This window comes from Heptranchias perlo, chromosome 38 (genome assembly GCF_035084215.1).
Source record: "Heptranchias perlo isolate sHepPer1 chromosome 38, sHepPer1.hap1, whole genome shotgun sequence".
Lineage (NCBI taxonomy): Eukaryota > Metazoa > Chordata > Chondrichthyes > Hexanchiformes > Hexanchidae > Heptranchias > Heptranchias perlo.
The window spans coordinates 13,177,191-13,189,958 of record NC_090362.1 but is presented as its reverse complement, the minus strand read 5'-3'; the positions used below and the strand labels follow the sequence as shown (position 1 = coordinate 13,189,958).

Genomic DNA, 12,768 nt, shown 5'->3' with positions numbered 1-12,768 from the left:
AACAAAAAGTTATCAGTGAGACTTGCTCAGAAACCTGCCTTTTCTCTACCTCTGGTACTTTTAAACAAAATTTCTAACTCTGGTAGTAAATTACATTATACCCTACAGAAACTCACCAGATAAAAGGCTCAACTTCTTCCAGACAAAACTCCAAATAATCACAAATACAGATCAGAGTATATTTAATACGTTGACTGTCTACCTCCCTCTCTTCACACAGGCTTCTGGGTTTTGCCATATATAATCAACACACCCTCCGCTCCGGGGAGTCACAACTCCACCTTTCCACAGCCCAACCCCTCAAGATCGGTGCAACGTTGCAACAGGAGCTCCTGCTACACCAGATCTCTTGACCGAGCTGTAGTGCAGTTGTAACTATTCACTGCAAAGCAGAGTCTTTAAAAAAAAGAAACACAGCAGGTCCATCAGCATCTGCAAAAAGACGTAAAGCATATCTCCCTGAAAAGATTTGACTTTCGTCATAGGTTAGAGAGAAAGAAAACACATTGTTTGCTTTGAAAGAGTCTTTAATTTCTTTAAGTAGATCTATGACAATATTTCCACATCCATTAAATAATAAGAGTAATTTGTTTTAAGCCATTTTTATATTACAAGAAAATTACTGTGCACTATATAATATTGTACAAAAATATGTCTGTTCAGTTATCTTAGTAAATCATCCACAATGTCAGCATTTTAGCACTAGGACTTCACATCACAGCAAGCAGCCAGCATCTCTCGTGTTTTAGTGCATTGCACTGTGGAATAAGACTGCAACTGAGTTTACATAGCCCTTTCAATTAAATGTTTGTGAATGGTTTTGGGTGCTGCACATTTCTCCACTCCCCTAATTTTCTCCCCTCCTCTTCCAAAGGCTTGACACAATGGGGAACAGTCCCATGGGTGCTAGCTGCTCTCCAGTCTCTTGACAAGTGTCCATTTTTCACGTGCGAGCTTAGGCAAAGTGTGTTGATAGACTATTTGACGAAGGCAGGCATCACAATATAGCTTGATGCGCTCCTAAACGGTCATCCACACATGCCCTTTGCAACAGAAGTCACTGGATAGCAATTAGCGCAGCAACTCTGGCTCTCACTCCTGATTTCACCACTCCCAATCTTATGGGCCCTGAGGCCAATTGTAGTTCTATCTTGCCTGGGATTAGCTAACTCAGCACAGACTGAGACACAGACCTTCTGGTCTGTATGGCTCACTGCTACCCTGCAGAATGCCTTTACCCACCAAGCCCTTGGGGGAGTCTCTTTGCAAATGGTTTCTGGGCACTACAGTTAATGCATAAGACAAGATTTGGAATGATAAAATACATTAGTGCAATGCAGCTACACATTATAATGAGGGGAGAAAGGAAAGAGGAGAATATAATAACCCACTGAAGTGTCGTTATTTATTATGAACTACAACTACACTTAATCTCCAACAAAATGTGCAAACATTTCTGCAACTTTGTTTTTACCTGGTTAAGACAAAGCTTAATTGTGACTGATCGATCAATGGGAATGCATGAAACTAATGACTACCAGCGCATCGCCAACAAATCAATTAAAGAGCCCCTGGTACTCTGGGGTAACTATGACTAATCATTTATAGTTTTTGCACAGTATATTGTCATTAAGAGTTGTGCAAAAGGGTCAAAAAGACACAGATCTTTTCATCCTCAAACTTTTTTTGAGCCCCAATTATTTTTTGTTTAGAAAAACGCCCAGAACAGCATTAAGCTATTCCTCCCGCATGCCCCCCCCCACCCACTTCAAAAAAAAGATTTTGGTTCGTGTTGTAATACTGTGGGGGTAGGAACACCAAAAACTGGAGCAAATACCACAGAATTTGTGGGGTAAACCATCCGGGGTTCAGCAAAAAAAAAGCCAGTCTAAAGTGCGTTGACAAACATGGGAACTTGGAGCTGTTCAACATTCAACAGTGAAAAGGTGTTTTAGGAATGGACGGAACTGACCATAGAGTCTAAATTGGTCACTTTTTAATGGTGCTACAGGCAAGATTATCTCCTCCTTCCCAATCCAGAGCACAACATATTATTTGTAAAATTGTCGTGCCTTACAGGACAGAGAAACGTAGCACCAAACCGAGCAATCGGGTGCAGCACAGGTAGGAATGGAACTTGGGTGTAGTGATAATGATGAAGGATCACCCATACAAGAGACTGCTACAACGCAACACCATTTTAAGTTTAGCTCTGCGTCCCTTTCCCTCCCCCCATCCTTGAGTATCCCACAATGCACTGCAAAACAAAGAATAGGCAAGGTTGTTTCCTCTCCTCCTCCCACACCACACCAGGACAATCAACTCACCTCAGGATCCCCCTGACGCACGCTGACGAACTGCTCGATTCCTTTATACATTAAGAGGTTGCATATTATCAAATCATGGTTTATAATATATATTACAATTATTTACAATTACTTTTCATGAATTCACTGATTGACAATCATATACCTGCCCCCCCACCCCAAGGCCCACAATCATATTGCTTTATTAAAATACAAGTCACATGGTGCCATCACTTTACACAAGTTCAAAGAAGTCACGCTGAACCAGCACTGCGAACAACTGGGATTTCAGTAATGCTTTTGCACCACTGTTTTAGTGCTCGAGATTCACAATGATAGAAGGGAAGAGAATATTGTGCATGTTAAAATAGTGCAAAGTCAATAGATAACAAAACGATGACTTATGTTAGCAAGGCTGTTGAACTACACACGACACCCTCAGGGATATAGAGGCTAGACCGCAACTCTCATACCCGAGGCCTGAAAACCCTAAATATTTAAAACCCCATCTACTCAACATGGTTTGCATACTGTCATAAAGAAGTGATTTTTTTTCCACTGTAATTTTTCTCCTTTCCTGAATGTGTCAGTTCTTAATGCGGTATGGTTCTACAAAGGTTGGTCCACACTACTGTACCTCGCCCTAGGTGGCCTTTCTCCATACGAGAGCCCAGTGAGTCAAGCAGGCTATTCAATGGCAGAGAACATCACAGCCAAGTCCAGTCCCATCCTTACCAGATCCAGGCATCCCCACACATGCACTTTCTAGCAAGGGTTACTGGATAGTAATCAGGAGCAGGAATCATGGCAGACTTTTCAACTTCCCTAATGCTGGGGTATTGAGGCCAAATGTAGCCCCCCCAATTGCTGCTCTGGCTTAGGTCAATCAATAAGAATGTTATAATCAAGAACAGGGTTTCTATCACACAGCTCATGGGTAATGGTAGATTTCAAATGAGGTCCAACAGAATCTTTCTCTCTCCATTTAGTTTGGCCTGTTAGAACTGTGCGTGAAAGCTGAGGTACAAGCACAATGCTTCACTGAAGACATCACTCCCATTTTGCAAGATTTCCTGCAGAACAAAATTAAATTCCACCCAACATGCACTAATGCATGATTCTACATCCTGGTTAAGGGAGTATTTTCAGCTTTTAAATGTCACCTAAATTCTACCTATCCACAGGCAAGATATTCGGCATTCAATTTTGGCTGAATCCATTCCACCACCCCCCCACCTCTATACTTGACAAGTTCAAAATCAGTCTCCTGCCCTATCCATTCAGGTGAAACCAGTAACTCAGCATCTACAGTGTTATAACTCAACATGAGTAATATGAAGTTGTGTGAAGGCATCATTTTCTCACTAGGATTTGGGTGAAGTGCAACGGTGTGTCAAATTTTGATATGTCTCCTTGAACTGTGAGGGGAAAAAAGCCCACCTACTTGTGCATTAAACATAGATTTTGTCCTTCTAGACCTGGGTGGTGTTCTCGGGAGAGCATTTTTGCAACACTAGGATGAATTACCATGGGGAACAGGTTTGTCACTGGTGGGAGGAGCAATTTAAGGTGAATAAAGAGTACTGAACAGCACTGAAGTGTTGGTTTAAGTTTGATTTGTTTCTGTAGTGTATTAGTGGCAGTATGCTAAATAAGCCTGGTGACAAACCAATTGGGAATAAAATGATTAGTCCACTACCAATGCAGAGCAAATGGATCATTTGACTAGGTTAAGGGTAGGGAAATACATATCTATAACAGATCCAACAAAGTTCTGAGTAAGATTATTCTCTGATCAACCTTTGAGCTTTTCTTTCAAATGTTGAGTGCTTAACATTTTTATCCATAATTGCTGACACCAGACAAAAACAAGAATAATGCAATTTTAAAACACTATTATTCTGAGACAGTCGCCATACTCCATTGAAGGAAATCTTGATGTCATCAGTGAATCACCCTGAGGGATTCAATGGTCTGTAGGTTTTTTTTGCCCTGAAGTCCTGAACCCCCATTTCACTTTAATTTACCCCCCCCCACCACATGAAAAAAAAGAGAATACCTCACCCCCCTCTCCACGATGTTTTGTACTCATTGTTTTTTCTTACAGACATACAGCAGTGAAGATAAACATTTTTCACAGCTAATAGCCACAAATTTCAGCACAGGTCAGGAGGCACAAATGGTAAAAGGGAAAAAAATAAAATTGAAGAGTCTAAGGTTTGACTCAAGAGGAAGCAGCACTGACCAGAGGGTGGAGATTATAGAACTGTTCAGAACAGACCCTGTCCAAGGTTTTGTTGAGAGACTTGGCTCGTGTCCAATAAACTGCATGACATTTGCAGCATGGAATGGGATTTGGGTAACGTTTTCATGTGTATTTTTAAATAGTGTTTATTTCTGAATTTTAATGCTACATCCTTAAAATTTTTCCTTAAAATGCATAGATGCCCAAATACTCTTCCTTGGAACTTGGTACATATTTAGAAAAATGCAGTTGAACAAAAGTGCATTTGTATCTACAATTCCCGGATGCCAAACTTACTGCAACAGACACTACTATAGTTAAGAAAATGTGAATCTCAACATTGAATCATATTTAGTGCCCAATTTCAGCCTGTTCTATTTGTTCTGCTTTGTTGGCCAGCTGAGACATCATTTCCTGATCAGATTTCCCTGACAAAAAATATACAGAATGCTTATAGTCAATTCCCTTGATGAAAATAACTGGTGAGCACTATTTGAAAATGATACTGTGTTAATTAGGAGCAGGAATTCTGGTAGCTATACAAAGTGCTATTGAAGTGAGTTGAATCAACACCTCAGTAACTTATGTGGCGTGCAATAAATATTTATACTAAAGGGGAATCTTTTGTGCTCAAAGTGGTGTGTTAGTGCTCGGGAATAAAATGTTTTCCTAAGTTGGGCCAGATAAGCCCTCTCTTCGCTGCCCCAACAATGTGCCTCAGCACTAACCTCAAAAGCACCTCCTTCTGCACCAGGATATTATTTTTCCATTTCCTACACCGTCCTCTGGCCTCTCCAGGCGAGATCGCCAATTCATTGGGAGGTTTTGTGCTTTAGGCCTCATACTATTTTGGACCAGTCATTTTGCATAGGATCCTTACAGCCAACAGACAGAAGAGACCACCACCCCATTAGTCTAGCCTGGATTTAAGCCCAGGTGCCAAGTATGGAAGTATATAATGGACTATATCACCAGTGCCCTGTTAAGAACTAAATAGCTCAAACAACTGGGTCACAAGTGAGTTGTTTAGATGATGCATAAAACAAATATGAAAATCTATATAGTGTGGTTCGTCTTCAACATCAAATTATTTTATTTGCCCCAAAATTGCCAGAGTCCAATCTGCTCAAGGTGAAGTTCTTGCTCAAGAACTCTAATTTTATTCTTGCTTCTCTCCAAGTTGCTGACTCTTGCTGGGTGATGGTTCCACAGCTACAATCAGCCTGTTGGTACCTCACCCAAGTGCCAATCTTTGTATCTGAGCTTCGATAGGAAAGGTTATCAGGTTAGTCAGCCATGCAGGACATCACGTCAAGCCCAAACTTGACTACGACGTCCACATGTGCATTTTTAGCAGGAGGAACCCTGGCTGATTGTTTCCCTCCCTAGCCCCCCCAGAAGTACTGGGCTTAACCATAGCACTCTAACTGGTACCTTAACTCAGCACAGACTGGGGACTGAATCTGGAAGCTTATTGGTCTGAATGCCTCAGGACCACAATGAGTTGTGATTCACCCAATGAGTCAGAGGGAATTCATAGAGAAAAAAATGTTAAAATTAATTGAAACTTCAACTACAATTCAGTGAGTGTTTTAAGGGATGGAATTTTTTTTTGAAATTGCAAAAATGGTATCCCTTGAAACTATCACTATTTCTACAACATAAAAACAGGCTATGACACTTTACCAAACATCAGTAAGGCTTCTGTTCCCTTCGATAGGTTGTGATTAAAAGAATTTTCCAAAAGTCTTCTAAACTGCAATTTCAAATTCCTCACAATTAAAGGACGTCAATTTATCCAGACTAGATTTTGCTTTTCAATTTTGGGTGCAGATAATTTTGGAGTCACAAAATTTCCATCATTACTGATTTCATTGTACACTACTGATTTTTTAAAAAATTCCACTCCACTTGACCATTTTATGGCCCTGACCAGGTCTTGCTGGGAACTGAAGTCACCAACCTACCTCATTTAATGCTGTGAAAAATGCCCAATTTCCAGTATTGTCAACAGTTCAGCTGTAAGGGACTGTGTCCAATATCATTCCAGATAAAAATGGGTGTGTGGCTTTCTTGTCCCCTAAAGACACCTTTCCTTGAAGTCCATGAATATGAGACACACATTAGCAATGGGATGGAATATTTGAAAGAGGAATCTTAGAGGACACTTTGTATTTTCTTTATAAATGCCGTTTTCTCATTTTGGCCCTCAACATCAAATTCTTCACAATCCGATTCGGATAAATCACCGTCCTTCAAGGTATCAGAAATTCCTTTGTAAGATATGATCCCTTTCCCGTTTTGCAGAGTGTAGACTTTCACTTTGCTGAACTGGAATCCTGACCTGACCTGAAGAACTATAAATATTATAAAAAATACCATTATAATGAAGGCACAGATGGTTAACGCAAACCATATAGGTACGTGTGACTCAGTGAGTGGTTCGACGACTTCCTCATCCTCCAGGGGAGACTCCCTACTGACTTGCATTTGGGGTGAGCAGCTCAACTCAATTTCATTGTGGCGTGAATGAGGGAGGCAGGAAAGGCAGTGATTGGCAGTAAACCCGCTGCACGTGCGGCAAGAAGCATGACAAGGAATGCAGGCCAAAACTTGCAGAGGCTCAATGTTGTTCTCCAGGGGGCCGTCGATGAGTCCTTTAACAAAGCCAGGCGGACATTTTTCTATGCAGCTTTGTTGATGTAGGTAAAATATATCTTTACATTCTGAAAAGACAGAACAGGAGAGAAACAAAAACTTCAGGAACAATTTCAGCAGTGATAACTTTCCAGCTACAGTGAGGCTCTAAACAGGCAAGGCAAAGGGATTCAGCTAAGATCTAAAATACTCCCCATCATTTAAGGTTAGACTGGATTTAGATTATGGAACAGGATCCAAGTGGCTCATTCACAGACCTCATGATTAATTTTGGTTTAACAGACTAAAGGTTGAAAGTAGAAAGTTTGAGGAGTCTGTACAATCTTTTAAACAAGACTCCGTTCCCACTTTTACTGTGTTCACTTGAATGGTAAACTAAAACAATTGAGATTTTGAACTTTTCAAACTTGGATTGAGTCTGCAGAGAACATTTTGAGCTGTATAATATGAGGATGAAGTAGTGGTGACACAGGAGAAAGCAATTTGAAGTGATGAATTAGGAGTAACAAAAATGAAGCATTTTAGTCTATGATCCATTATGGTATTGGCTTCTTTCTTTGCCACACTGTGTATGGAGTTAAAAACCAGGTTCAGTCACAGAAAATGACAACTCGTTTTGATACAATATACCCAAGACTGTTGACGTTACATCTGGCCAGGTGTTGAAGGAGTCAAGCCATTCAATTCAAGTATCTTGTTGATTTTATTTGTACATATATGTTTGATTAGTAGGTCTTTAATTTCTCCCAGTCATTTTTTTGAAAAGTAATTTTTTGTCTACCTGAAACTAGTGAGTGACACACAGATTCTGGAGACTCTGTATATTGTCAACAAAGAGCCACATAAAGGTTAATATTCAAGGAACTCATGTCCAATGCGATGTAGATTGTGGTTTAACAAAGCAAATATAGGCAGGAGTAGGCCATTCAGCCCCTCGAACCTGTTTTGCCATTCAATTAGATCATGGCTGATCTGTACCTCAACTCCATTTATCCACCTTTGATCCATATCCCTTGCTACCCTTATCCAACAAAAATCTATCTACCTCAGTTTTGAAAGCTCCAATTGTCCCAACATCCACAGCTTTTTGGTGCGAGTTCCAGATTTCCACTATCTTTTGTGAGAAAAAGTGCTTCCTGATTTCACTCCTAAATGGCCAAGCTCCACTTTTAAGATTATGCCTTCTCGTTCTGAATTCCCCCACCAAAAGGAAATAGTTCCTCTGAATCTACCCTATTGAATCTCCATTATTTTAAACACCTCAATCAGATCACCCCTCAACCTTCTAAACTCAAGGGAATACAAGCCAAGTTTATGCAACCTGTCCTCATAATTTAACCCTTTAAGCCTTGGGATCATTCTGTGAATCTGCACTGTACCCTTTCCCAGGCCAATATCTTGCCTAAGGTTCAGTGCCCAAAACCAAACGCAGTACACTCCAGATAGGGTCTGACCAAGGCTCTTCACAACTCACTTTTAAATTCCAGCCCCCTTGAAATACAGGCCAACATTCCATTAGCCTTTTTGTGACTTTGTTATTTCCTATCTTCTAAGGAGGATAGTTAAAACTGTAACTACTGGAAATCTACTGTCACTGCCTCCATTCATATCCATTTATTGGTTAATAAGTCTGTTTCCTTTCATGGCCATGCCCCTCCAATCGGTTACCTCCTCCAGCCCTATAACCCCTCTCCACTCAACAGCAATTAAACTCTAGTTAACCTCGGGCTGGGTTTATTCACTACAATTGGACTTTATGGCCTTAAAAGGATAGACCAGCTGAAATGCAGCTCCACCTTAGCAGTAGAAAATTACACTCTGCATTAATATTCCCTGCATAAAACAACACATTGGGCCGGATTTTGCTCTGAGCGGTGAACGAATGGCACTTGCCCACAGACTTTCTGTAGGGTTTTGCCCGGCAAGTTATTGTATATTTGAGATCCAAACAGTGCGCACCCTCTACAAAGCATCTGGGAGCTGTGACCAGGGCAAGCAACTACTGTGTATCTCCTTAACCAATCAGGAGAAATGACCAGGGCAAGCAACTACTGTGTATTTCCTTAACCAATCAGGAGAAATAAACAGCGCAAGGACTGAGAAGGAAGTGTAAATTAGAATAGTGAATTCAATGTCAAATCAGATACAGGAAACAAAATAAAGAGAGGGAAAGAAAGATTGGATTAAGAGAGATATAAAAAAGACAAAGTAAAAAAAAAATTTTTTTTTTTTAAATCTCCAATAATAATCAAAAGCTGGAGGAATGAGACGCCACACTTGTAAAAGTTAATTTTCAGTGCCAGAAAGGTTGCTTGGCAGTAATTAAGACTTACCACGCCATTAAAAGGGTACTTCGACTGGAATGGACAAGTCCTAACTTTCTGTGGCGAGTTTAATCCGTATCTACGACGTCAGTACAGGAACGTCACGCCGTTCAATACATTTGAATGGGGAGCCAGACACGACGTGCCGTTTTCGTGTAGCTTACGGAGGCGCAGCGCACCTCGGACAGCAACTTCCAGATTTTGTGTTTAACTGCGTATGCGCGCTCACTGTTATTTTCACAGCAAAATCCAGCCCAGTGGCTGAGCTTACTGTGAACTTACTATGAGCGCAAGCAAGAAATCCAATAGCGTACTAGATGAGCTTGGTGACAGTACTTGCAACTTGTTCTAAATTTGCAAATGGGGTGCTGGAGCAGGGAAAATACACATTTTGGTTTCAAATAAAAACAGAAAGTACACTAATTAAAAATAAAAACTAATTTAGGAAGACCCTGTCCAACCAATCTCAATGCAGCAATTTTTAAAATTAGTAAGCTCACTGACCTCAAGGAGGCATGAAATTTTAAAAAAGCACTGGAAATATTCAGAGGGCCCATCAAAAGAAAGGATAACATTTCAGACGGAAACCCTTCATCAGAACTTCTGATGCAGGGTCTCCACCTGAAGTATTAACCAGTTTTCTCACTGTATTTTGTGTTTTCATTCCAGATTTCCCGCATTTGCAGTTTTTCTGTTTTACAAGAAATCATACAATAAGAAAAGATTAATCTTCTACTCTATTTTTAAATCACCAGTAGGAAAAATGGAGGGTAAAAATGTGAAACAGAAGGTTATTAAAAAACACTCCTAAAAGAACCTGTGAACTTCAAAGAAACCCACAAACCTTTTTTTAAAATCACCTATTAAAAAGTTCCCCATTGAAACATGCCTCAAAAAAGATCAAAACACCAGATTCTTTTTTCACTGAAACCTACATAAAATGGCTCATCGAAAAGCAGATAACTTGTTTGTTTTAAAATTCAATTCAAAACATAGCTGAGACATTGCTTCCAAACCGTATAGTAAGCAGGTTATAATGAATGATAAATTTATAAAACATTACTGGCTGTATCTGAAACCTGTTCAGTAGACAGAAGCCTTTTAAAATGCTCAACAGGGTGCATAACTTAAAAACAAACTTTGAAGTTTTTCAAAGCATTTTCCCCAATTATTTTCTTATGAAATCCAGGTGCCTACCTCAATTGCTAAAATTTAGCAAAACTCAGACCCTTCTGGTGTTTTGGCCAAGAAGCCATTCATGTGAGCGCTTAAGACAATGAATGCTGGCAGGTTATTCAACCATGGGCACCACAGCTGAGCTCAATCCTGTCTTCACACAATGCCCACACACAGCAGGAGTCACTGGATATCAACCAGGGGCGGGAATGACGCCCAATTTATCCCCTCCCTAGCCCAGGGATGTGGGCCTCAATTGCATCATCCCGCGCACACACGGGGCAGGGAGAGGGAGAGAGATGCATGCCGTAAACACAAATCCCCCCTCCTTTTCTTTGCACTTTAACCAACATAAGATGCTGGTATTTGGTTATAAAGTTGGTAACAAGTCAGCCTGATCTACGGCGCTCCATTCACTGTGTCTGCCAGGTCAGCAAACACACACTGCCAATTTATCCCTGCGAAACCAACGACACGGAACATGAAGAGATTTTGTCACTTTATTGCAAAGTGTACATGCAGAGTTCACTTTGAGAGCAAAGAACCATTTCCCTTCTGACTGTCAAAGCAATCTTGAGATTCAGCTACACAAAAAAGGATCTCCATACAGGGGGAATTTTAAAACTTTCTAAGGCAAAAGCCACGACGGAAAAAAAGTCTCGAACTCGAGTTGGACACCAACCCACACACACCACTCCCAAAAAAAAACCACACGAGCCAATTATTGCATTGTAGTGTGCATTTGATCAAAATTACTTGGATTTAGTACGTCAATCATATACATGCCTTTGGCCGAGAGTTGCCATTGGTCACCTCGCTATTAATCGAGTCTAATATAAGAGCTAAAGCAAATAGCAGCTCCAACATCATGCAAGAAACCCTGTAAAATTCAGCATTGCTCACTGTACTGAAGTTGTCGTAGCCAGTTATTAATGTAAGTGCATTTTTAAAAGATTCATTCATGGGATGTGGGTGTCGCTGGCAAGGCCAGCATTTATTGCCCATCCCCAATTGCCCTTGAGAAGGTGGTGGTGAGCCACCTTCTTGAACCACCACAGTCCGTGTGGTGAAGGTTCTTCCACAGCGCTGTTAGGAAGGGACTTCCAGGATTTTGACCCAGCGATGAAGGAGGAACGGCGATACGTTTCCAAGTCAGGATGGTGTGTGACTTGGAGGGGAACATTTAGGTTGTGGTTCTACCAAGCCACTATTAAAATGACAATTACTTGTGTAGTATGGCAGTACTGTGCATGTAACACCTGGCAGTGATTTGGCACCTAAAACAGTCAATCACAAGAATGAATATAGCTTCAATGTAAAACTACCCAGTTCCACTGTGCACCAATAACCTCAACTCCCAGCCAATTCCCTCTCCTCAAAACAGTGGATCATCTGTAGTTAGCACTTCACAGAGGGATTCAAGTCTAGGCCTAAAAAGTCATCGTTCATATAAAACCTACCAATACCACAACTTTGCCTGTACTGTTCTTGCCCAACGACAGCTACTCTTCAAACCAAGACACAAATTGTCAATAGATTCCCAACCATCCCTCAGATATCTTGTTTGGTTCAGACTTTATTCTATACCACAGCCTCCAATCACCCCCATATCTAGCTGCAATGTTTTTTTGTCTCGCTCTCTCTCGTCAATACTACTATGGCTGTTGCACCTCTGAACTTTTCTGTCTTGCTGCAAATACTGCACCCGACACACTTTTTACACTCAGTTGTCTGAACCTGGGAAAGTACAAGTTAAACTTCACATCTACTTAAGCCTTCCCCTCCAAACTTAGCGTCACCTAATTACTACTTCCCGAATGAAGTTATTTTCTCTCCTTTTCTTAGTGTTTGTCAAGTCACAGTGTTCAGCATTATGAGCCGTGGCCTTTCACCTAGGTTTCACTAAAAGAAAAATTCTAAAAGCTAAAAAAACACTAGTGAATTGATTTAAACTTTTATTTCACCATATCACTGCTTACTCACCATAACATGGCAATGACTGCAAGGTTAACATAACAATTTAATCTGAAGTGTTGGTTTCTAATCTTAGAGTCAAGTA

The 12,768-nt window shown here is 40.6% G+C and overlaps 1 protein-coding gene across 2 annotated transcripts in view; it reads right to left on the bottom strand.

Moving 5' to 3' along the window:
• Window positions 1–506: 506 nt before the first annotated feature.
• The window catches only part of LOC137304762 (furin-like), a 105,139-nt gene continuing 92,877 nt past the window's right edge, over window positions 507–12,768 (bottom strand). For both annotated transcript variants that reach the window (XM_067973458.1, XM_067973459.1), the window contains exon 16: window positions 507–7,277. In XM_067973458.1, the coding sequence (XP_067829559.1) occupies window positions 6,709–7,277 (569 nt within the window). In that variant the 3' untranslated portion in view covers window positions 507–6,708. The remainder of the gene's footprint in view (window positions 7,278–12,768) is intronic.